The sequence below is a fragment of the Silurus aristotelis genome (genome assembly GCF_946808225.1).
Source record: "Silurus aristotelis genome assembly, chromosome: 2".
Taxonomy (NCBI): domain Eukaryota; kingdom Metazoa; phylum Chordata; class Actinopteri; order Siluriformes; family Siluridae; genus Silurus; species Silurus aristotelis.
In genome coordinates this window covers 8,856,280-8,879,632 of record NC_139575.1, presented here as the reverse complement: position 1 = coordinate 8,879,632, position 23,353 = coordinate 8,856,280, and the positions used below count along the sequence as shown (strand labels likewise).

Below are 23,353 nucleotides of genomic sequence, written 5' to 3'. Positions count from 1 at the left end.
CACATTTATGACACCATTATCCAAAGCAGCTTGCACTTTTCTCCTTTAAAGAGCAGCTGAGTGTTGCAGGCCTTCCTCAATATTTGCAGCTTGATGTTGCTGGGATTACTTTCTGATCAGAAGACCACAAAACTACCACTTCTCCAACAGGGGTAAAAAACAAAACACACACAAATTTATTTATTTTTAATATGTAATATTAGATTAATAAAAGGGAATAAAAGAATGAAAATGAAAATACATCAGATAGTTAAGAAAAATATTTTTGTCATGCATAAAAAATGCAGTTATAAGATATACCTAAGATAAGATATGCCTTTATTCGTCCCACAGCGGGGAAATTTCTATGCCTGTGGACAAACTAGTGCTTGATTTTTGTCATAACAGTGAATCACTAAATCAGTAGACTTCGGTTGAGAAAAAGGTGTTTACATCATTAACAGTTTTGTGGTTGCTGTAATTTTTCCCTTCCTCGTTTTATTGAGAAGTGTGGTTATCACTTTCCTGAGGTTTAGAGCTGTGAGTTTCACAAACGCTGTTAACACGCTCTCCCCAGTACAGTTTAATAACACCTTACAACACTAACATCGGCTTTATTTCCTTTTGTTCACATTTAATATTTAGTATTTTTAAGATCTGTACCTTTCTTCTAGGGATGCAACTTTTTTACATAAATTACACAGCAAGGTTATGTCATCCATCTTTTGAAGTTCTGTAAGGCTACTTGGTTGATTGGGGTTTTCCCACATGTTCTTTGAAGATGATGAAAATGAAAAGATAATCTGTATTAAGCTTTAAGTTTAACGGTGGTGAACACCGTTCTCTTATTTATGTAATTTATGTGCTGTCTTTTTTAAAGATGTGAAAATGAATGGGAGTGTGGTTTAAATTTCATCATCATCCAAAATGTAATAAATGCTTAGTTAGACTGAATGCTAATGTTGGGAATTGATCAAGGTTTAAAATAAAAAATAAATGAATAAAAAAAGCACAACGCTTTTATTTTATTTACATTACGAATTTATATTAATTAATGTAAATGGCATATTAAATTATAAAGAAAAATGACAGTTTTTATATTTAATCAGTGTATTGTTTTATGATGTGCACTTATTGCATGATAGGGCAAAGCCAGTTTTTGCAGAAAACATATTATACATTTTGGCTCTTGTCAAACTCGCTCAAATTCTTACGCTTGCCCATTTTTTCTGCTTCTAACACATCAACTTTGATGACAAAATATTAATTTGCTGGTTAATATATCTCACCCACTAACATGATGTAGAGATAATCACTGTTAATCAAAACAACAAAAAATTATTATTGTGGATATAAAAGGAGTTTCCAGTGCCAGAGGTTGTGTTCTTCAGTTTTTCAGTAACAGGCTACATTTTGTTACTTAATTTCAAAAAGAAGTAGGAAAATTACATCTGTTATAATGTAAGTGCTATTAAGAAGTAACTTTTATTGTGAATTGCACACATAAACAAGAAACTCTAAAGGGATATAAAAGTACACTTTAAAATACTTGGATTAAAAAACGTACAATACTCCACTTTAGATTGTGTAACATACATGACACTTTTCTAGCATTGGCTATTTTCCCATAAACACATTCTCCACATTGTTTATTCCTTATTTATAACACAATCTCTATTAATAATAGGACTTTTCAAGATATTACAACAACCAGGCATAACAATATGACAGTAAAACATTACGACCAGGGAAGTGATTAACACTGATTATCTCTACATCATGGTGCCTGTTAGTGGGTGAGATATATTAGGCAACAAATTAATATTTTGTCATCAAAGTTGATGTGTTAGAAGCAGAAAAAATGGGCAAGCGTAAGGATTTGTGCGAGTTTGACAAAAGCTAAATTGTGATACCTAGATGACTGGGTCAGAGCATCTTCAAAACTGCAGCTCTTTTAGCTCTTCCTGGTTTGCAGTGGATAGTATCTATCAAAAGTATCTCTCAAAAGAAGGCTGGCCCATGTGATCTGATCCAACAGATGAGCTACTGTAGCTCAAAGATGAAGTTAATGCTGTTAATGCTTGACTGGTCAGAACTGTTTGGGCAGCAAAAGGGGAACCAACACATTATTAGGCAGGTGGTCATAATGTGGTGCCTGATCGGTGGCCATAAAGTTAAGTTTGTTTGTTGTATATAAGTAACTATAACATTTGATAAGAAATTTTGGAAGATTTTGGGAAATATGTAAAACATAATGTTTTGTGTGTGTGTGTGTGTGTGTGTGTGTGTGTGTGTGTGTGTGTGTGTGTGTGTGTGTGTGTGTGTGTGTGTGTGTGTGCTGAAGGGAAAACATTACTTTTAGAATCGATGCAGATCTGTACCCTGTCACACTATCAAATATTAAAATGCTTAACGGACCTCCAGTAAAAACATTATTTATTAAGTGTCAGAGTAATTTCTCATGCTAAGAACTATGTGTTGACTGCATGTGGAGGTTAATAAAGTGGGCCATCCACGTGCAAAAGCAGACTGTTGAAGTTCAAACATAAGTATAAAAACCACAAATCTAGGTCAACTACTCTAAAAAGAGAACACAGACTCTGAGAAAGTGCTAAACATTTTGCCACTGAGCGAAATGACATCAGAGGACTGTGCACACCAGCTGAGAAATCGCATGGTCTTGCTTAAAGTATTGGGGTTATACTATTTTTTCCTTTGTATCAGCAGTGACTGTCGTCGGTTTTCATTACACATGTGGGTCAGTTAAATCGAGCAGAGTCTAAGATAATTATAATAACTCAGGGGAGGAAAAAAGCAGAGATGTGGTAAGTCACTATGATGATATACATGGATTACAAGCTTGTAAGGACGTGGTGGAGAGGTGGAGGCTTTTCATTTACTGCATGATGTCTTAAAGAGAGTCTGCTTTAGAAACCATGATGTGGATGACATGGATATCCTCATAGAAGCCTTAAGACTTGTCTTTCTTTTACTACTCAATTGCGAACTAAGAGGTGAGTGAGCTTGTCATGATTATCCGTATAAATATAGTATTAAAGCGGTCTATTGTACATTCCTAATATTAGACCCTATGTCTCTCATTTCTTAGACTGTTACGGAGTGATTTGTACTGGAGAGCTGACCGTAGATAAAGACATCATTCCTATTGGCTCCAACTTGACCGTACACTGTCGATCCTACACTGTGAGATGTGGCAGGATCTTCATTATAGAATTCAATGGAAAAAAAGTTCTAAGAAAGACCAGTTGTTCTAATGTCACAGGACATGTGGTTGTGAATGAACCTAAATCCTCTATTTCCTGCTCTGTGGAACAAGGCGGGAAGTCTCACATTGTGTGTGGAAGAGACATCACGGCTAATCGTATGTTTATTCATTCCTTTGTCTCCTTTTTAATGAGAGCAATCAATGGCTAAAATGCAATAGATTAATGAAGTATAAGTCAAGTCAAGTCAAGTCAAGTTTATTTGTATAGCGCTTTTCACAACAGACATTGTCTCAAAGCAGCTTTACCGAAATGTATAAGTATCTAGACAAGTAATTCATGTTTATATTGCATATAAAGTTTTTTTTTTTAATAAAGTAAATCATGTTAGCCAAATAAAACACTTTCAGTAACCAGTAATTATACCATCCAGAAGTAATATTCAATAAACAAGATGAATTAGTAAACATGATTATAGTCGGTAAATGAAAACTAATTTACATAAATGGTGGGTGGCAGTATTTACACTTGGAGGCCTGAGTTTAATCGATTATGAATCATTGAATATTATTGTTATGAAATTAATTTTATTGGTTGATGTTTCACACGGGTTACAGAATGATTCATAACGGCTTAATATAGTTTCATATGAACAGCCAGACATAATGTTAAAGATTTTTCAAGGCTAAAAAATTACCATTTTTGTCCCATTTCCAACTCTTTGTAGCAATTCCAAGTCCTCCACATATTAAAGAGATTGCATTTGCAAAAGGCTCCCTTTCTCCAACCATCTACTGGCACATCTCAGACAATATGGAGAATCTGAAACCCGTTGTAAGATTTCGAAAAGCAAACGATGCTTCTGACTGGGTAAGAGCTTCATGTTTCGGTGGGTGGATTGTCAGTGCTCTGCTGCTTCTACACACAATGACATCATGGAAAAAGCAGATGATTTATTACAAGATAAATAAAACTAAACGCAAATGTACTCTTTATATCTGATTAGATGGAAGGAAATGTGATTTGGCTTCACAGAGGGACACTTGCATTGCTAGGAACGTTGACGCCATTGACGTCATATCAGTTTAAGATGCGAGTCTGCACGGTGTCAATGAAGTATAACTGCAGTTTGTGGAGCAAGATAATCACTCAGAGCAGCCCTGGAAAAGGTAAAGACGGCTCAAATGTATATGCTACAGTTACATCAAGGACTTCTTGGCAGATGTTAATTTATTTTTTAGACCAGTATATGTTTTGGTACACGAACATCACTTGAGATTTTCTTGTCTTTGCATACTTGGATATCTCACAACTCCATCTGTCATTGTTTTTATATTAGTAAAAATAGAATTCTATGATTGCGGTACAATTTCATTTTTGGCAAAAGTTCAGCTATAAAAACATGCCCTATCTCCCATCTTAGGCACCATTATTACTTATTATTACTATTAAAACAATAATTATTTGATAAATATTTTGCACTTAATAATGGTAACAAACCAGCACCAAAGTAAACTTTTCAGTCAACATCACAACATAAAAAAAATTATAACTCTGAAATGGCGAATTTGTAAAAACGGATATTTCAAGCATGACGTTGAACAAATTTCAAAGAATACAAATACAAATTTGATTAAATGATTAAAATCCAGAGCATGCAAAACTTCTGTTGATAGGTCTGAAATTTTATGTTTCAGGATTTTAAAAAGAGGATGCATATTTCCCGAAATTACATTTAACCTTTACATACTATACACACTTGTAAATAGTATAAGCAGAAAACAAATAGCATCCCAAATGTATATCGACTCATGTTCCTGCACCAATCCCATTCAAATAACATTTTTACCAAAATGATTTGAAAATGTTCCCAATCTGTTCTGACTATTGATTTAATTTAATGCTCTTCCACAGCCCCCTCGACCAAGCTCGACGTGTGGAGGACAATCATGATAACTGAACAGAGTCATATTCAGAATGTGACCCTCATGTGGAAGGTTGGTATTTACAGTGAGGTGTAATTAAAAGTAGGACTGAAACCTTGTGCCTACCACAACTGCAGTTTTAGATCATGCGTCTTTGCAAAAGGCAAACTGAAGTCCCATTGCACCCTCTATAGGACAAAAACCCAATGATCAGGCCACAGATATTAACCATGTAATGATAGCATGATGTTAGCTTGCTAAAATTTACTACTGGTTTATTTGATAAACTATTTACTTAGCTTGCTTAAATTAAATTACATGTTAATGTATTAGCCCAGCTTTAGCTAAGTCAAATAATAATAAGTAGCAAGGTAACTATAGCTAAACAATCTACTACAGTGATTTGTTAAGGTAGTTGGTTATTTTTGTATTTAGTTTTAAATCTTTACTAAACGTGTCCTTACTAGTTAGCTACCTAGCTAGCTATGGATACTACAAACCTATATTACTTGTCAAGCATTTTATTTAGCACAGTGTGTATTTGTTTTGAAAATATTTCAGGATCATTTTTAAGCAGATACTCTTAGACCATTATTATAAATGTAGCCTTGTATTAGAAATGCTTAGAATCTGACAAAAACAGGGGTTACTCTTAAATAATTAATACATGACTTGTCTTTATTAACTCATCCCCAGCCTCTAGGTACAGAAGATGGTACAGGGGTTCTGCACCATTATGAAATAGCCTATCGAGAGAAGGGCACTTCACACATTCTGAATTGCTCAGTGGCTGTTACACAGTACACTGTTCAACTGCCTTTGGAGGTGACAGAGCTGAATATCAGTGCTGTTACATCAGCAGGAAGTTCACCACCAGCTTCAGTGAGACTGAACTGTTCAGGTAAAGATAGAAATACATAAAGCCTAAGACTTTTTAAATCCATTAGTATACATTTAGCTCTAAATGTATCTTGAATGACGTCGCACTACACACACATTGACATGAAGTTTTCCATGTTTTGTTAAAAGCTGGACCCGAAATGAAATTACTGGAACTTGATCATGAATTCACACAAAATAGCCCATGAAGTAACCTTGTATACATGTGAAGAGGGCACATAGCATTTCCTACGAGTTTTACGTTGTCTTGTGTTGGGAAATGAGTAGCAGTTCAGTGAAACGAGGATGCAGTTGGCTGTTTTCACATGTTTCGGAGGAAGCACGTGTTACCCTTCACTTTCCGTGGTTAGTAGTTGTCATAGGTTAGGGCAGCACTGGCAAGTGGGTGGGATTTGGCAGGTGACCAAATTGAAAAGAAAAAGCAGAAAAGTTTTGAAATGAGGCCATCCACCAGAAAAACATTAGTAAAAGATGCAAAAACTTATTGTGGTAAATGCTTAAGCCACTACAAGTTGGATGTTTAATGCAAGAAAATACTTATTAGCATGTTATATAAAAGTTTTTCTCTTTTAAATGATTAACAGGTGTCTTACATGCATTTTCCTCCATCTATCCAAAATATTATTTTCATGAGAAAAGAAGTGCGTTGCTGTTCTATATTTAAACACTACAAAATGTGGGAGAGTTCAATGAAGTGAAATATAACTCCAATTTTGAAAAAAATGGGACACTACGTAAATTGTAAATAAAACAGAAGGCATAATCTTATATTTTATTTACAATAGAACATACAAACTAAGGAAATGTACCATTTAAAGGAAGAAATAAGGTCATTTTGAATTTGATGGCCGCAGCAGGTCTTAAAAACGTTGGGACAGGGCCATGTGTACTACTGTGTAGCATCACGTCTTCTGTCCGTATACATCTGTTTATCCTCTCTAAGATACACTATTTATATTCAAACATCTAACTGACCTGCTGTCAATTAACCTAATTAGTTACCCACAACTAAGGTCCCCTGGTGGTCTAGTGGTTAAGATGCAGCGCTCCCACCGCTGCGACCCGGGTTCGATTCCCGGTCAGGGAACCATCCCCAGCCACTCTTAGTGCCGGTCCCAAGCCCAGATAAATTGGGGAGGGTTGCGTTAGGAAGGGCATCCAGCGTAAAACATGTGCCAAATCAAACGTGCGGAGGATCCGCTGTGGCGACCCCTCACGGGAGAAGCCGAAAAGAAAGTTTTTTAGTTAACCACAACTAAAATGTTTCTCCAGCTGTTAATAACTGTTTAATAACACCTAATTTTTCCAGACTTGTGTTGCCCCCATAAAAATAATTTGAGATCTGTTGCAGCCAAAAATACAAAGATTTTTCTTAAAAATGGAAAATTTCCACACTTTAATGTAATTTTTTATGTTTTTTTTTTATGTTCTATTTTGAATAAAACATGGGTTTATGAGATTTGCAAATCTGATTGCATTCTGTTTTTATTTCCATTTTACACAGTGTCCCAACTTTTTTGGAATTGGGGTTGTATGCAAGGCACTGTTAATACATTTAAAATAGCATAATAGGCTACATAGTATAGTAATATATAATAGTATATGTTGTTACGGGTTAATTGGAACATTTATTTGCTGTTCAGCTATAAAATATTTTCTGATTGATCACAGAATGAGTCGATAGATATGTATTTATGGCTATGTATTTTGTCATAAACCGAATCCGAATCGAAATTATAGGTTGCTTTAAAATGCAGGCACAAATCGAATTGAGGCTAAATTAAATTCTGTAAATTTAGCAGGCGTACCATCTCCAGAAATAAAGTCAAGCAATGCAGCAGGGGGCGGCATCAACCTTGAGTGGGACTCCCCTCCCTTCTCAGAAAGGATGTCAGAGCAAACTCTGGGTTATGTAGTTCAGTGGCAATGCACCCCAGATCAAATGCAGTGGAAAAGATATGTGAAAAACTACAATACATCCGTATACATTCAGGGTAAGAGCCAGCACACATCCCAAAAATCATCTTAAAATGTGTATTAACTAAGCTGACAAGCTGCATGTATTTAGGCCTATCATGTGAAAGACCTAACAACAGAAAATGTTTTAATACATGTATGTATGTGCATTTGTTTCAGCTACTCAACCAACTCTGTGTAACTTTTCACTCTTTGTTGAGAACAGTGACGGAGTGTCATGCCCTTCTTCCAAACAAATCCATATGATCAACAAAGGTATATCTTTTAAATTGTATTTTAAAATAAAAAAGCGCCAAAATGTATATACTAAATGCATCATTATTAAGAAAAAAAGATGTAAAAACATCATCAATTAGTCATTCACATTCAAAGCATTTGGGGTTTTTTTTTGTCTGGCTGGATTCATCACACATGACATCATTCATCATGGCTTTTGCATAGCTGCAACAGCTGGATTGCTCAAAATTCAGGCCAGACCGCACACTTCAGATTAGATAACAAAATAAAAACACAGATTGCATCAGCAAAATATAGAATTACCACAAACGATCAGAGATTTAAATGTTTACGTAGCTTTCTGAAGCAATCTAATAGCTTGTACTAACCAGTTACAGACACAAATAGGAGAATTAATTGTAGAACAAAAACGTTTCCATTAGCACAAGTTTTTTCTCCAAGAGCTTCTATTATACGTAGGTAGCTGTTAATAGCTATCAATCTTGCCCTATTGGCTCGAAGTAGAGTTACATATGAAATTAACACACAGAGGTTGGAGCAAGTAAGCTAAAAGACTAGCTTTTCAGGAACTCATGTTTCATCCTTCATCTTTTCTAACTACTACTCAGTAACTGACATTCACATCGATGTACAGAATAAAGGGTTTATTCTCATTGTATGTTCATAATACACCAGTGCTCTCATTACTATTAAGGCAATCACCTTAGTACACACTATGTGGTTTGGAATAGGGTTTTAATGTGCACTGATTTGCTGCTCAGATTAATTCATGTGGTAGAGAAGGATGCCAACATGACCTACATTCCACAAGTCACCTGCAATAGCAATTTTCTCCCAGAGGGGGCGAGAGACAAATATCTCTTATACTCAGCAACATGTACTAAATTGTAATTTCTAACGTATGTAGTCATACTGGTTTTATTCTGGTGATTATGAAGGTTTGATTAACTAAATCAAGTCTATTAAAACTAGAGTGAATACAAAAATACATTATTATTAAGTTTATGTATGAGTATTTTACGTAAAAATCTAAATAAATCAAAACATATGTCTTCCAGCTACACTAAATAATGACAAATTGATCTAGCTGAGAAAATGTTAAACCTTGATGAACATGTTTGGTCTGTTCTTGGTTTGATGATTTGTTGATGCCCTGGTGATTAGCTATACTTTCTATAAGACCTGCTAAAAATAGACGTCATTGCACGTCATTCAAGGCTGGGTGCTTCTGTGTGTTTCTGCACATGCAGCATGTGTGTGGGGGAGGGGGGCAAATGACTGTGGGGGAGGAAGTGTGATGTGGTGTTTGTTTTAACAAATGAGCATGTAAATAACCATGTTTATCACGCCACTTTAACCCTTTACATCAAGCGCATACAAAACAGTCGCTGCTATGTACTGCCTATAAAATTCCCTATTAATGTAGAGATCAAATTGTATCACACATGGATCATGGAAAGAGTTTCCCTGTTTTCGGTGTTGATTCTTAAACCCACATTATGACAGCAGTTTTGACAAAAGTTTTTCCACCATATACTGAGAAAGTTTCCATCTACTTCCAGTAAACTGAATGTGTGAATCACCCACCCAATGGCTTTACTGAGTAGTTAGTGTTTCAGCTTAAAAGTGTGAGAAGTACTAGTCTCTGTGTAAGATTAGTATACAGACTGCTAGGACAAATAGGTAAAAAAATAATAATAAATCACAATAATAATAAAAAAAAAAATGAAATAAATAAAAAAATACAAAATAAAGCATCTGCTCGGTTTCTGTCAGAAAAACAAAAGCAAGCCTCATTAGACGAATATGTTTAATAGAAAACTTTTCTTAGCAGTACTATTTCCTAGGAGATGAAACAAAGTAAACTCATGTTCAGTCGGACAGGCCTGTGTTCTCATTGCAGTTAAAGGCGTTTCAGTGGACTGTGAATAAGCTGCTTCGTTTTAACATGTGGTTTAACATGTAACAGGAAGTTGAGGCACCAAACGGATGATGTGTTACTCTGTACAATAGAACAAGGTGTTCTGTTTAGCAGCTCATTATTGTAAAGACGTCTATAAGCATTCTTTTGTGTACTCATTCTAAAGAAACATGAACTGTTACATCTGAGTAGTTTTAGAAAGTATCAGTTTTGTGTCCCTTGGGCTCTGTGTTCCCTGTGGTATGTTAGCTGCAGAGTTCTAACAACTTTATTGCGCTCTCCTTAAATAGCTCTATATTTTTAATTCCTGTACACACTTCCTAAGAAGCACGATAGTCTGTATGTGAAAAAGGCTTCCGCCCTCAGTCTTGTAAACAAAACAAAATTACATTTCTGTGTTGGAGAAGCACTCATGCGTGGCTTAATTATGATTACGTATAACATGATATATGTTACAAAAGAGAAATGTAAATTCAAATTAATAGAGTTCTGGATGTAGAAATACAAACCAAAAACACTTTTAGTTTCTAAATTTTAAATACTTTTCATACAAGATTAGATTTTTCTTCAGCAATGGAGACACACCCATGTTTGTAATTTACTTATAGATTAGAAACATGGGTGTGTCTTTAGTATATGAAGAATTCCTGATGGCTGATGCTCATTTGCTTATTAAATAAGGCGAAATTTAAAAAACATCTAAAATCTGTAACTAGTCTTTTCTCTATGAAGTTACTGGCCAGTGCAAAGCTGACACATTTGGGCCCTTGAGAAAGGCCCTTAACACTGTCTATTTCAAAGACACCATATCCTGGCTGACGCTGTGCTCTGACCACAGCTCCCCAACATGCTAGGATATGTGAAGGAACTATGCTGTAGTGTATATGTGACAAATAACAGATTCTTCTTCTTTCTATTTATAGGCACTGACACAAAAAATTATAATAATGTTTCTCATGTAGAGAACTTAACACAGCAATCTACTGCAAAGCAAACAAAAGGTAAGTCTTTTTTTGCCTCTTAAGATTAATTTTTAAACACCTCTTTAGAAATCAATTACCATGCCTTCTCTAGATCCATAATTTTTCCTATAAATGGGTTCCTAAAAAATGTTTAATGAACACAAAGTTCTACAGCAGCAAATTAAATCTACCTACATGTATCTATCTATCTATCTATCTATCTATCTATCTATCTATCTATCTATCTATCTATCTATCTATCTATCTATCTATCTATCTATCTATCTATCTGTCTGTCTGTCTGTCTGTCTGTCTGTCTGTCTGTCTGTCTAGCCTACCTACACGGAATATATCATAGCCACTTGTCATGAAAAAATCACTACACATATAGCCTAGTACTACAGTACTATATTTTACATGTACAGTAATAAATCATCTTCTTAAGCTTAATAGTTTCTAAATGTGAATAGACAGAAGTGCACATATTATGTTGTTTAAACTCCTTTAAAGTTTTATTACATAATGTTTTGATGTTGGTACAGATTCGCAGAAATAAATTATTTTGAAAGAACTCTCCAGCTAATATTTGCATATATGTTGTATTTAATGTTGTAAAATTGTATATTTATTTTCTTAAAAGAGAAAACAATTTGGCCAGGACTATGCATTTCTTGATTGAGACAAAGCAAATATTTCTGTAATCTCAATGAATGGTAGAGAGCACATTATGATGTGTTGAATTGTAGCTTCCCACTTCCCAGTCAAACACAGCACAAAAACATAACAATAGCTATTAGGATTTCCTCACCCAAGCTCACTATTTTTATCTATATTATGTACTTCAACACTGAGCGCTAATCAAGGTTAGATTAGATTAGATTTAACTTTATTGTCATTGCACAAGTTACGGTACAGAGCAATGAAATGCAGTTAGCATCTAACCAGAAGTGCATTTGTAGCAGTGTAAAATATTGACATATGTACAGGTTGGTAAGGCTATGATATATGATAGATATAAATAATGGCAGATGAATTAACAATATGAAATGAACAGCATGAATATAAATAATTAGTACATGGAAAAGCAATTGTATACAATGAGTACAAGGTAGGAGATATTGCATACAGTGTTTATGAGTAGGTTATATACAGTGAGGAAAATAAGTATTTGAACACCCTGCTATTTTGCAAGTTCTCCCACTTAGAAATCATGGAGGGGTCTGAAATTGTAATCGTAGGTGCATGTCCACTGTGAGAGACATAATCTAAACAAAAAAATCCAGAAATCACAATATATGATTTTTAAACTATTTATTTGTATGATACAGCTGCAAATAAGTATTTAAACACCTGTCTATCAGCTAGAATTCTGACCCTCAAAGACCTGTTAGTCTGCCTTTAAAATGTCCACCTCCACTACATTTATTATCCTAAATTAGATGCACCTGTTTGAGGTCGTTAGCTGCATAAAGACACCTGTCCACCCCGTACAATCAGTAAGAATCCAACTACTAACATGGCCAAGACCAAAGAGCTGTCCAAAGACACTAGAGACAAAATTGTACACCTCCACAAGGCTGGAAAGGGCTACGGGGAAATTGCCAAGCAGCTTGGTGAAAAAAGGTCCACTGTTGGAGCAATCATTAGAAAATGGAAGAAGCTAAACATGACTGTCAATCTCCCTCGGACTGGGGCTCCATGCAAGATCTCACCTCGTGGGGTCTCAATGATCCTAAGGAAGGTGAGAAATCAGCTCAGAACTACACGGCAGGAACTGGTCAATGACCTGAAAAGAGCTGGGACCACCGTATCCAAGGTTACTGTTGGTAATACACTAAGACGTCATGGTTTGAAATCATGCATGGCACGGAAGGTTCCCCTGCTTAAACCAGCACATGTCCAGGCACGTCTTAAGTTTGCCAATAACCATTTGGATGATCCAGAGGAGTCATGGGAGAAAGTCATGTGGTCAGATGAGACCAAAATAGAACTTTTGGGTCATAATTCCACTAAACGTGTTTGGAGGAAGAAGAATAATGAGTACCATCCCAAGAACACCATCCCTACTGTGAAGCATGGGTTTTTCTGCACATGGGACAGGGCGACTGCACTGTATTAAGGAGAGGATGACTGGGGCCATGTATTGCGAGATTTTGGGGAACAACCTCCTTCCCTCAGTTAGAGCATTGAAGATGGGTCGAGGCTGGGTCTTCCAACATGACAATGACCTGAAGCATACAGCCAGGATAACCAAGGAGTGGCTCTGTAAGAAGCATATCAAGGTTCTGGCGTAGCCTAGCCAGTCTCCAGACCTAAACCCAATAGAGAATCTTTGGAGGGAGCTCAAACTCTGTGTTTCTCAGCGACAGGTCAGAAACCTGACTGATCTAGAGAAGATCTGTGTGGAGAAGTGGGCCAAAATCCCTCCTGCAGTGTGTGCAAACCTGGTGAAAAACTACAGGAAACGTTTGACCTCTGTAATTGCAAACAAAGGCTACTGTACCAAATATTAACATTGACTTTCTCAGGTGTTTAAATACTTATTTGCAGCTGTATCATACAAATAAATAGTTAAAAAATCATACATTGTGATTTCTGGATTTTTTTTTTAGATTATGTCTCTCACAGTGGACATGCACCTACGATGACAATCTCAGACCCCTCCATGATTTCTAAGTGGGAGAACTTGCAAAATAGCAGGGTGTTCAAATACTTATTTTCCTCACTGTACATGTGCAAAATGGAGAGTGCAAATAAGGAGGTTATTATATACAGTGTGTGCAACATATACACTTATAGTAGTGGAATCGTGAGTATAAAATACACACTGTGTAAACTATTTGTAATAACCCAGTTATTAGGGGGGCACAAGCCAGTGTACTCTTAGTGCCGGTCCCAAGCCCGGGTAAATGGGGAGGGTTGCGTTAGGAAGGGCATCCAGCGTAAAACATGTGCCAAATCAAATATGCGGATCACAAATGAGAATTTCATACCGGATCGGTCGAGGCCCGGGTTAACAACGACCGCCACAGGTATCGTTAGCCGACAGGGTACCGGTGGAAATTGGGCTACTGTTGGCCGAAGGAGGAGAAGGAGAGGAGGAAGGCGTCTACAAAGACGGCAGGAAAAGGAGCAGTGTAGGAGAGTAGAGGTTCGGGTTGGTACTTTAAATGTTGGTACTATGACGGGTAAAGGGAGAGAGATAGCTGATATGATGGAGAGGAGAAAGGTAGATGTGTTGTGTGTTCAGGAAACCAAGTGGAAAGGGAGTAAGGCCAGGAACATTGGAGGTGGGTTTAAACTGTTTTATCATGGTGTGGATGGGAAGAGAAATGGTGTAGGGGTGATTCTGAAGGAAGCGTACAGTAAGAGTGTAGTGGAGGTGAAGAGAGTTTCTGATAGGGTGATGATCGTGAAGGTGGAGGTTGAAGGGATGATGATAAATGTCATCAGTGCCTATGCTCCACAAGTTGGCTGTGAGATGGAGGAGAAAGAAAGATTCTGGAGTGAATTAGATGAAGTGGTAGATGGTGTACCTAGGAAAGAACGATTGGTGATTGGGGCAGACTTTAATGGGCATGTAGGTGAAGGGAACAGAGGTGATGAGGAGGTGATGGGTAGGTATGGTTTTAAGGAGAGGAATGTGGAAGGGCAGATGGTGGTAGATTTTGCTAAAAGGATGGAAATGGCAGTGGTGAACACGTATTTTAAGAAGAAGGAGGATCACAGGGTGACGTATAAGAGTGGAGGAAGGTGCACACAGGTGGATTATCTTCTGTGTAGGAGATGCAACCTGAAGGAGATTGGAGACTGTAAGGTGTTGGCGGGGGACAGTGTAGCTAGACAGCATCGGATGGTGGTCTGTAGGATGGTTTTGGAGGCGAAGAAGAAGAGGAGAAAAGTAAGGTTTGAAAGAAGAATAAGATGGTGGAAACTGAAGGAGGAAGACTGTAGTGTGAGGTTCAGGGAAGAGGTGAGACAGGGGCTTGGTGGTGGTGAAGAGGTGCCGGATGATTGGGCAACTACTGCAGGAGTGATGAGGGAGGCAGCTAGAAAAGTACTTGGTGTGACATCTGGAAATAGAAAGCAAGACAAGGAGACGTGGTGGTGGAATGAGGAAGTGCAGGAGAGCATTAGGGGAAAGAGGTTGGCAAAACAGAAGTGGGATCGACAGAGTGATGAGAAAAGTAGGCAGGAGTACAAGGAGATGCGGCAGCAGGTTAAAAGGGATGTGGCGAAAGCCAAGGAAAAGGCATATGAGGAGCTGTATAAGAGGTTGGACACTAAGGAAGGAGAAAAGGATTTATACCGATTGGCCAAGCAGAGGGACCGAGCTGGGAAGGATGTACTGCAAGTTAGAGCAATAAAGGATGGAGAGGGAACTGTGTTGACTAGTGAGGAGAGTGTGTTGAGAAGATGGAGGGAGTATTTTGAGCAGCTGATGAATGAGGAAAATCAGAGAGAGAGAAGGTTGGAGGATGTGGAGTTGGTGAAGCAGGATGTAGATAGGATTAGTAAGGAGGAAGTGAGAGCAGCGATTAAGAGGATGAAGAATGGAAAGTCGGTTGGACCAGATGACATACCGGTAGAAGCGTGGAGATGTTTAGGAGAGATGGCAGTGGAGTTTTTAACCAGATTGTTTAACAGGATTCTGGAAGGGGAGAGGATGCCTGAGGAATGGAGAAGGAGTGTGCTGGTACCGATCTTTAAGCATAAGGGAGATGTGCAGACCTGCAGTAACTACAGGGGAATTAAGTTGATCAGTCACACCATGAAGTTATGGGAAAGAGTAGTGGAAGCCAGGCTGAGAGAAGAGGTGACCATCTGTGAGCAACAGTATGGTTTCATGCCGAGGAAGAGCACCACAGATGCCTTATTTGCTTTGAGGATGTTGATGGAGAAGTATAGAGAAGGACAGAAGGAGCTGCATTGTGTATTTGTGGATTTAGAGAAAGCGTACGACAGGGTGCCAAGAGAGGAGTTGTGGTATTGTATGAGGAAGTCAGGTGTGTCAGAGAAGTATGTGAGGGTGGTGCAGGACATGTATGAGGACAGTGTGACGGCAGTAAAGTGTGCAGTAGGTACGACAGACTGGTTCAGGGTGAAGGTTGGACTGCATCAAGGATCGGCCATGAGCCCTTTCCTGTTTGCAGTGGTAATGGACAGGTTGACGGACGAGGTCAGACAGGAGTCTCCCTGGACTATGATGTTTGCAGATGATATTGTGATTTGTGGTGAGAGTAGAGAGCAGGTTGAGAAGAGCCTGGAGAGGTGGAGATATGCGCTGGAGAGAAGGGGAATGAAAGTCAGTAGGTGTAAGACAGAGTACATGTGTGTGAATGAGAGGGAGGGCAGTGGAGTGATGCGGTTGCAGGGAGAAGAGGTGGAGAAGGTGGAGGAGTTCAGGTACCTGGGGTCAACAGTGCAAAGTAATGGAGAGTGTGTTAGGGAAGTAAAGAAAAGAGTGCAGGCAGGGTGGAGTGGGTGGAGAAGAGTGACAGGAGTGATTTGTGATAAAAGAGTATCTGCAAGAATGAAAGGGAAAGTTTATAGGACTGTGGTGAGACCTGCGATGTTGTATGGATTAGAGACAGTGGCATTGAGTAAAAGACAGGAGGTGGAGCTGGAGGTAGCAGAGCTGAAGATGTTAAGGTTTTCGTTGGGAGTGACGAGGATGGACAAGATTAGAAATGAGTTTATTAGAGGGACAGCGCATGTAGGACGTTTTGGTGACAAGGTGAGGGAGGCGAGATTGAGATGGTTTGGACATGTGCAGAGAAGGGACAGGAATTATATTGGTAGAAAAATGCTGAAGATGGAGCCACCAGGTAGGAGGAAAAGAGGAAGGCCAAGGAGGAGGTTTATGGATGTGGTGAGGGATGACATGCAGGTAGTTGGTGTAAAAGAGGCAGATATAGGGGACAGGGTGGTATGGAGACGGATGATCCGCTGTGGCGACCCCTAATGGGAGCAGCCGAAAGAAGAAGAAGAAGAAGAAGAAGTAAACTATTTGTAATATGTGTAAACCAGTAACCACAACTTGGTAACTAATAGCTGACCATATTTTAACTATTGTAATTTATAAATGTTTTCAAAATGCCATGCGTTCGTAAATTGGTAGCCAAATTTAATAGCTGGCTAACATTACACAAGTTACTTTTACATTTACAACCTTTGGTAGAAGGTATCCACATTTTCATTTATACAACTGCCAGTGGTAATTTGGTGGTTTGAACTCACAGCATTTCTGCCCAAAATACAACCGCTTAACCACTGAATTACCACTTTCCCAAATGTTCTTTTGTGAAAACTGATGATAGCTTTCACATGACCATGAATTCACATGATTGGTGGCTATTGTGTGACAGAGCTACAGGATAGGAACTGGCAACAATTAAATCGGTGAGGATTTCAGCTATATGTTGCTACCTATTTGATTTCATTTAAGATTCAGATCTTTAGGTACCAGGGGAAAACTGAATAACTAGATACAGTATGTGTGAAAGTATTGGACTGCTCTTTATGTATATAAGCTTTATATTGCAACCTCAGTTGGATACATCATAGAAATGCTTGTTATCAAATCAAACAAACCCCTGTGTTCTTTTTCAGATGCATTTGCAGTCGGGTTGTGCCTCGTAACCGCAGTTCCTATCATTATCCTTGTGAATTTAATATATTTAAAATGTACACGACAAAGGTAAGGCAAAACAAGGCGAGGCTAATTTATTTATCGAGTACAATCTAAACATTTGAAATGCTTTACATAGGCAGAAATAAGAGAAAATTAAAGGTATAATGTAACCAAATAGCATAAAATAATTATAAAAGAAATAAAAGTTACAGGCACTGAATTTAAAAAGGGTCATATTTGGGCATATTTATTGTGTTCTAGGAGTTTGTATAGGGCGAGTTACATTTACATCTCATCTATACAACTGAGCATTTAAGGGGTTAAGGGCCTTGTTTGAGGGCCCAGCAGTGGCAGCTTGTTTGTGTTTTGATTTGAACTAGTGACCTTCAGATCAGTTGTCTAACATCTGAACCACTGAGCTTCTACTTCCTCTAATAAACTAATGCAAACCTTCCAATAGACTGTTTTACTCTCAGAGTATTTAATTTTATTTTATGTGTTGTTTATTAGTTCTATACTGTGTCTTTGAAATTTAATTATTATTATTTTTGTAGAATAAGGAAGGCGTGTGTGTCAATGGGACCCTCTTGGCTTTTCCAAAATTTGCCTAAACTTGGAAACAGCAATGCCATCAAATTACTTAAGGTACTTACATGCTCTACATGCTTTTAAAAGTCTATCTGTAAAATCTCACTTTTTAGTATTGAATTGTGGAAATTTGCTAACTGAATTAGCAATAAATGATTCTGTAAAATATTCTTAACTTAATCTAGGGTTCTTGAGTTTCTAATGAAAGGTTCTATGTAAATGTTTACATCAGAGTTTGCAACAAATCGAACCAGTTTAGAATGCTGGGACTTCTCATCAAGAATCCAGTTCAAAATAAAAAGTCAAATGTATGTACGTTTAAGTGTTGCTGTATTCCAAGACAGTTGTTTAAGGAAAGAATAGTGGGATATATGAGACCTGCTGGAATTTTGTGATGTAGATACAAACCTTGTTTAATTCTGCCATTTAAAACCTCATGCTACTTTTTTTTTTTTTTTTAACACTTCCTATGATACATATAAAAACATACAAAGTTAAGATTCAGACCAGAGGTGGGTTTAGCAGTTACGCCTCTTCTTGCAGCAAAATCCATCTATACAAACCTTGCTCGTTTACTTATTATTTATTATTATTTTTCTTGTAACACAGAACAGAATACTTTTGTACTTTTGTACCAACCCAAGAACATTTTTTGGAAAGTTGAAGGCATGCAATTTGTGACCACCTTTGAAAAGCACTGCTGCAATGTTTTGTGTCAAATCTGATAGTAGCTTACAAAGTTGAAAGAAAGGAAGAAAGAAAGAAACATTAAACAGAAGTAACACCATGACGCGTGTTGGAGGAAAGTGAGAAAATAGACATGGAGGACATGTACAGAGTACTGAAGACTACTTATGAGTCTACTTATAAACTTATCCATACATAATAATAGCTCCAATGGATGTATTTTGTTACATGCAACTTAGTTTCTCATTATACTTTTCAATAAAGACAAATAACCTCCTTATCATAACAATCTTTATTTAACCATTTACTGTTAAATTAAAAAAATATATAGATAACAAACATGACAACTTAGTCAATACTTTTTTTTACATCAGCACAAAGCTCACCTTAAACAAAAAAAGAAAATTATCGAAACAAGATATTAAGAAATAATATTTTTATATAAGTGATATTTTCATAATTATTTTTTTATTCTGTATATCACGTATAAAGATGCTTTTATTTAGGATATGTACCTGACGAGGCTTGTTTCTGTTTTTAGGATGAGAGTTGTGGTTCTGATCTGTACTGGCAACCTGTGGACAGTGACCCACCCTTATCTCCAGTCGAGGACTGCAGTCCACCCATGGAAAGGAAGGACTCATACCCCATTGTCCACAAAGAAGTAACCACAGAGGAAAGGGTGATTGTTCAAGACTGGACAGTGTCTCCTTATAAACCCCAAATCACCATTTCTCAAGGAGCAGAAGCGGCATGTGATGTAACAGAAAAGGAAGAAGATGAGCCTCCATGGGTGCTCTTCTCACTGCCTGTCTTCACATTTGAACAAAGAATTTTTCCGAATAAAGGAATGCATGCATCTCTACCTAGCTGCTTGACCGTGGATGGAACACCTGTGTCTATGAATCTTGTAGATGGATTCCCATTTTTCACTCCAGCTACATTAGATGGAAACATGCTGACAGATGGGAGGTTTGTAGAAACTGAAAGTGCCTATCAGAATCAGCACCAAAGCCAGGCATTGCTACCCAATGTTACTCTACATTCCCTACAGGTTGATGAGCAGTTGCTCTGAAAAGTTTGCTTGTAAAGGGGATTTTTACTTGTCACATGTACATTACAGGACAGTGAAGTTCTTTCTTTGCATAGTCCAGCGATGTGGTCAGCCATGATAAAGTGCCCCCTGGAGCAAAGAGGGTTAAGGGTCTTGCACATGGACCCAAGAGTGGCAGTTTGAACCCGTCAGCCTTCCGATCAGTAACCCAGAACCTTAACCACTGAGCTACCTCTCCAGTCCCAAATGCTTGCATCTGTGGTGATCTTCAAATTTCTCGTTCCGCTAGATCAGTCATGTGTTAAAAAATGCAAATTGTATAGGAGCTAAACAAAGAATTGACATTTACTGGAATAAAGCAATTTGAAGATGATTTGAGGACATGGTGTGAAGCACATGGTGCCCAAGCACTGAAAAGTAGTGCGTTGTCAGAGCTGAAACTTTCTAATAAGGAGTCCAGAGCCCTTGCCGATCTTTGCCCTGTGCTTGCCCTGAAGTGCATTACAACCTAAATAGCCAGGATGAGGTTCTCTAAGCAACGGTTGTCAAATTGTGCTACAGTGACCTGCAGAGGGTTTTTTTGTTACATTGCTGGCTTTCAAAACCTCCTATAATAAGCCACATCATATCTCTTACTGATTTTTCATCACTATTAAACAGGTCACTTGAATAGAATTGGTTTTTAGGTACCTGGTGGGCTAGTGGTTAGGATGCAGCGCTCTCACCGCTGCGGCCTGGGTTCGATCCCCGGTCAGGGAACCAACCCCAGCCACTCTTAGTGCCGGTCCCAAGCCCGGATAAATGGGGAGAGTTGCGTTGGGAAGGGCATCCAGCGTAAAAACGTGCCAAATCAAACATGCGGATGATCCGCTGTGGCGACCCCTAACGGGAGAAGCCGAAAGAAAGTGTATTAAACAGGTCACTTGAATAGAATTGTTTTTGATCAAAAGTTAATTACTCAAAAATATGTACGCCTACAAATAATTAATATTTATGAGTAGGTCTATAAAAATCTGAAGAGTTACTGTCTTGTGCACATAACAATAATCTGTGCTGAGGATGTCTATGTATTTTATGTTACAATTAAAGTACCTGGCTGCAGAATAGTTGAGAACCTCTAGTGTCACTTATACATACTGTATAAACAACAGTTGCACTGATTTGAAACATTAATATCTGGGGGGGTTTCCCCAAAATCATTCATACAGCTACAATGCTTTGGTTTATACAACAACCTGATGAAATTGATTGTGTGTTTTTTTTCTTTGGGTAAAGAAAGTGAATTGACATAGTAGGTAGAAACTGAAAATGATAATCAGATAGCATACAAATATCAAACCAATGACCCAGTGAAGTGGTTAAAGCCTGGAGACTTCTCTATATGACAGACTTTCTTCACCACACAAGTGCACCAAATCGAGTAAGGAATAAGACTGTTATCTTATCTGCACTTCTGTAGATAACGTGATCCGGAAAGATTGCATTAAAGTATAGTGAGGAAATGATGTCATAATGCCGTAATGTACTGTTTTTGATCTTGATCTTAAAAAGAAAAAAAGAAGTTGAAATCACGGAGATTGAACTGTGAAAGCGGATTTGTAAACAACATAGTAAACAAATCATATGATAAATTGTGTACATTTTAAAAAGTAAGACCATATTGGTTTATTGTTCTTTAAAGACTCACTAGAACATTTTAAGTGCAATTCATTATTTGTATGACATTTTTTTGAAATTGGGTGGGCAGATTTTCCGTACCATGTAAATCTGTTTGAGCAGACAGCAGACATACAAGCTGATTCTTCCAGCAGGTCCTTCTCAATTCCTATCTTTGTGAAAATTCTGTATGTTTTAATAAATGTTTATTAGTGCTGTTCCCTGTATGTGAATTATTATTTCCTGCACAATTGTAAACATACAGCAGGATACATACTAATCTACAGTAGCTTGTTTCCACCTAAGTACATGATCCTTAATGCATATTTATGACACATTTGCATTCTCTAACCATTCTTCAGGATTTATGGTTGGACTTCTCGAAAATGGTCTTTTATAATGATATAGAAAGTGAAAGACGTTCATGCAGATATATTGACTTAGACATCTACCATTGACCAAATTGAATCGCTTTTCCTAAACAATCCAGATTTTCACTGATATTGTCGAATGTGCATTGATTTATTTTTATACTACGTATTACATGTGTTTATGTCAGACTGAATCTCTGCTACTGTATTAATTACATACTATGTTTTTTTTTTATGTTGTGCTAGGTACTTGTTTCACTACTTTGTTTTAGTCACAAATGTTCACACTTCGCAGAACCACATGCCCCACAAGCCAGTTTTTATAGCTTCCTGAGAATATTCTCACGCCATGTCTGTGAGAAGGTGCAACAAATATGGTTTGTACATGTTGTTCTCATTGAACATGATATTTCACCAAAACTGGCACCAAATATTAGCAAAATATTTTAAAGTGGCCTATTTTGACTAATAATGTAATGTATAATTAGGATAAACTACACACTGAAAATATGAAAAAAAAAAAAAACAACACATTAAATATAATAAAAATTTAAACATAAAAAAAATCGTAACACCATCTGAAGAATAATCCTGAATGTGATGTTGAGGCATAATGTTGGCATGATGTTCTTCAGTGTGAGCACCGATAATAATACCACCAATGTGTTTTTCCTAAAGTGTTAGCCTTCAATATAATGTATTACTACAGTGGTCTAGCTCTGTATATTTAACAGTGCAGCAGATTAAACCTCCAGTGATTAATGTGGAACCCCTGGTAACTGTTATATAAATATTATAATACCTTCAAAAATATAAAAAAATATTTAATATCTTTATTACATATTCTAAGACATTTATTCACCTTAACTTTTACCTCACATTTTCCTTCACAGCATTTTCACAGCAGTTTTTGTAGAAACTGTTTTACAATGATTAGACCATTATTTATCGCAAACATCGCAACCTATCTTTTATCGTAGGTTTGTGCGTGTGAATTATGGACATTATAAATCAAAAGACAAACAATCTGTATGTGGATTTAGTTCGGTATGTTTGGTTTCACTCTCTTGTTGAGAGATCAACCGGTCAAGTCATAACCAGGCAGAAACAATTAAGGCTGGACTTAAATTACATTGTAATTAGTAGAATCTGTTATTATCAAGCCACTGAACCACCAACCACAAACAAGACACAAAACATCACTGATTAACCTTTAATTTATGGTGGCTGTCAGGTGC

The 23,353-nt window shown here is 37.3% G+C and overlaps 2 protein-coding genes across 8 annotated transcripts in view; one reads left to right on the top strand and one right to left on the bottom strand.

Moving 5' to 3' along the window:
* ddr2a (discoidin domain receptor tyrosine kinase 2a) overlaps positions 1-23,353 on the bottom strand; it is a 359,575-nt gene that overhangs the window by 254,993 nt on the left and 81,229 nt on the right. The window lies entirely within an intron of this gene.
* On the top strand, positions 54-22,884 carry il23r (interleukin 23 receptor). Of its 7 annotated transcripts, XM_083567048.1 has the most exons (14): positions 71-152; positions 654-809; positions 2,897-2,993; positions 3,089-3,361; positions 3,931-4,073; positions 4,210-4,372; positions 5,118-5,200; positions 5,825-6,029; positions 7,828-8,022; positions 8,165-8,260; positions 11,087-11,164; positions 17,738-17,825; positions 18,314-18,404; positions 19,576-22,884. In XM_083567048.1, exons 3-14 carry the CDS (start codon positions 2,930-2,932, stop codon positions 20,107-20,109), a joined length of 2,013 nt encoding a protein of 670 aa, XP_083423174.1. In that variant the 5' UTR covers positions 71-152; positions 654-809; positions 2,897-2,929; the 3' UTR covers positions 20,110-22,884. The 7 variants fall into 7 exon arrangements, with proteins under 7 accessions (XP_083423169.1, XP_083423168.1, XP_083423174.1 ...); XM_083567043.1 differs by lacking the exon at positions 654-809 and having other exon boundaries at positions 54-152; positions 2,911-2,993; positions 7,831-8,022; XM_083567042.1 differs by lacking the exon at positions 654-809 and having other exon boundaries at positions 55-152; positions 2,911-2,993.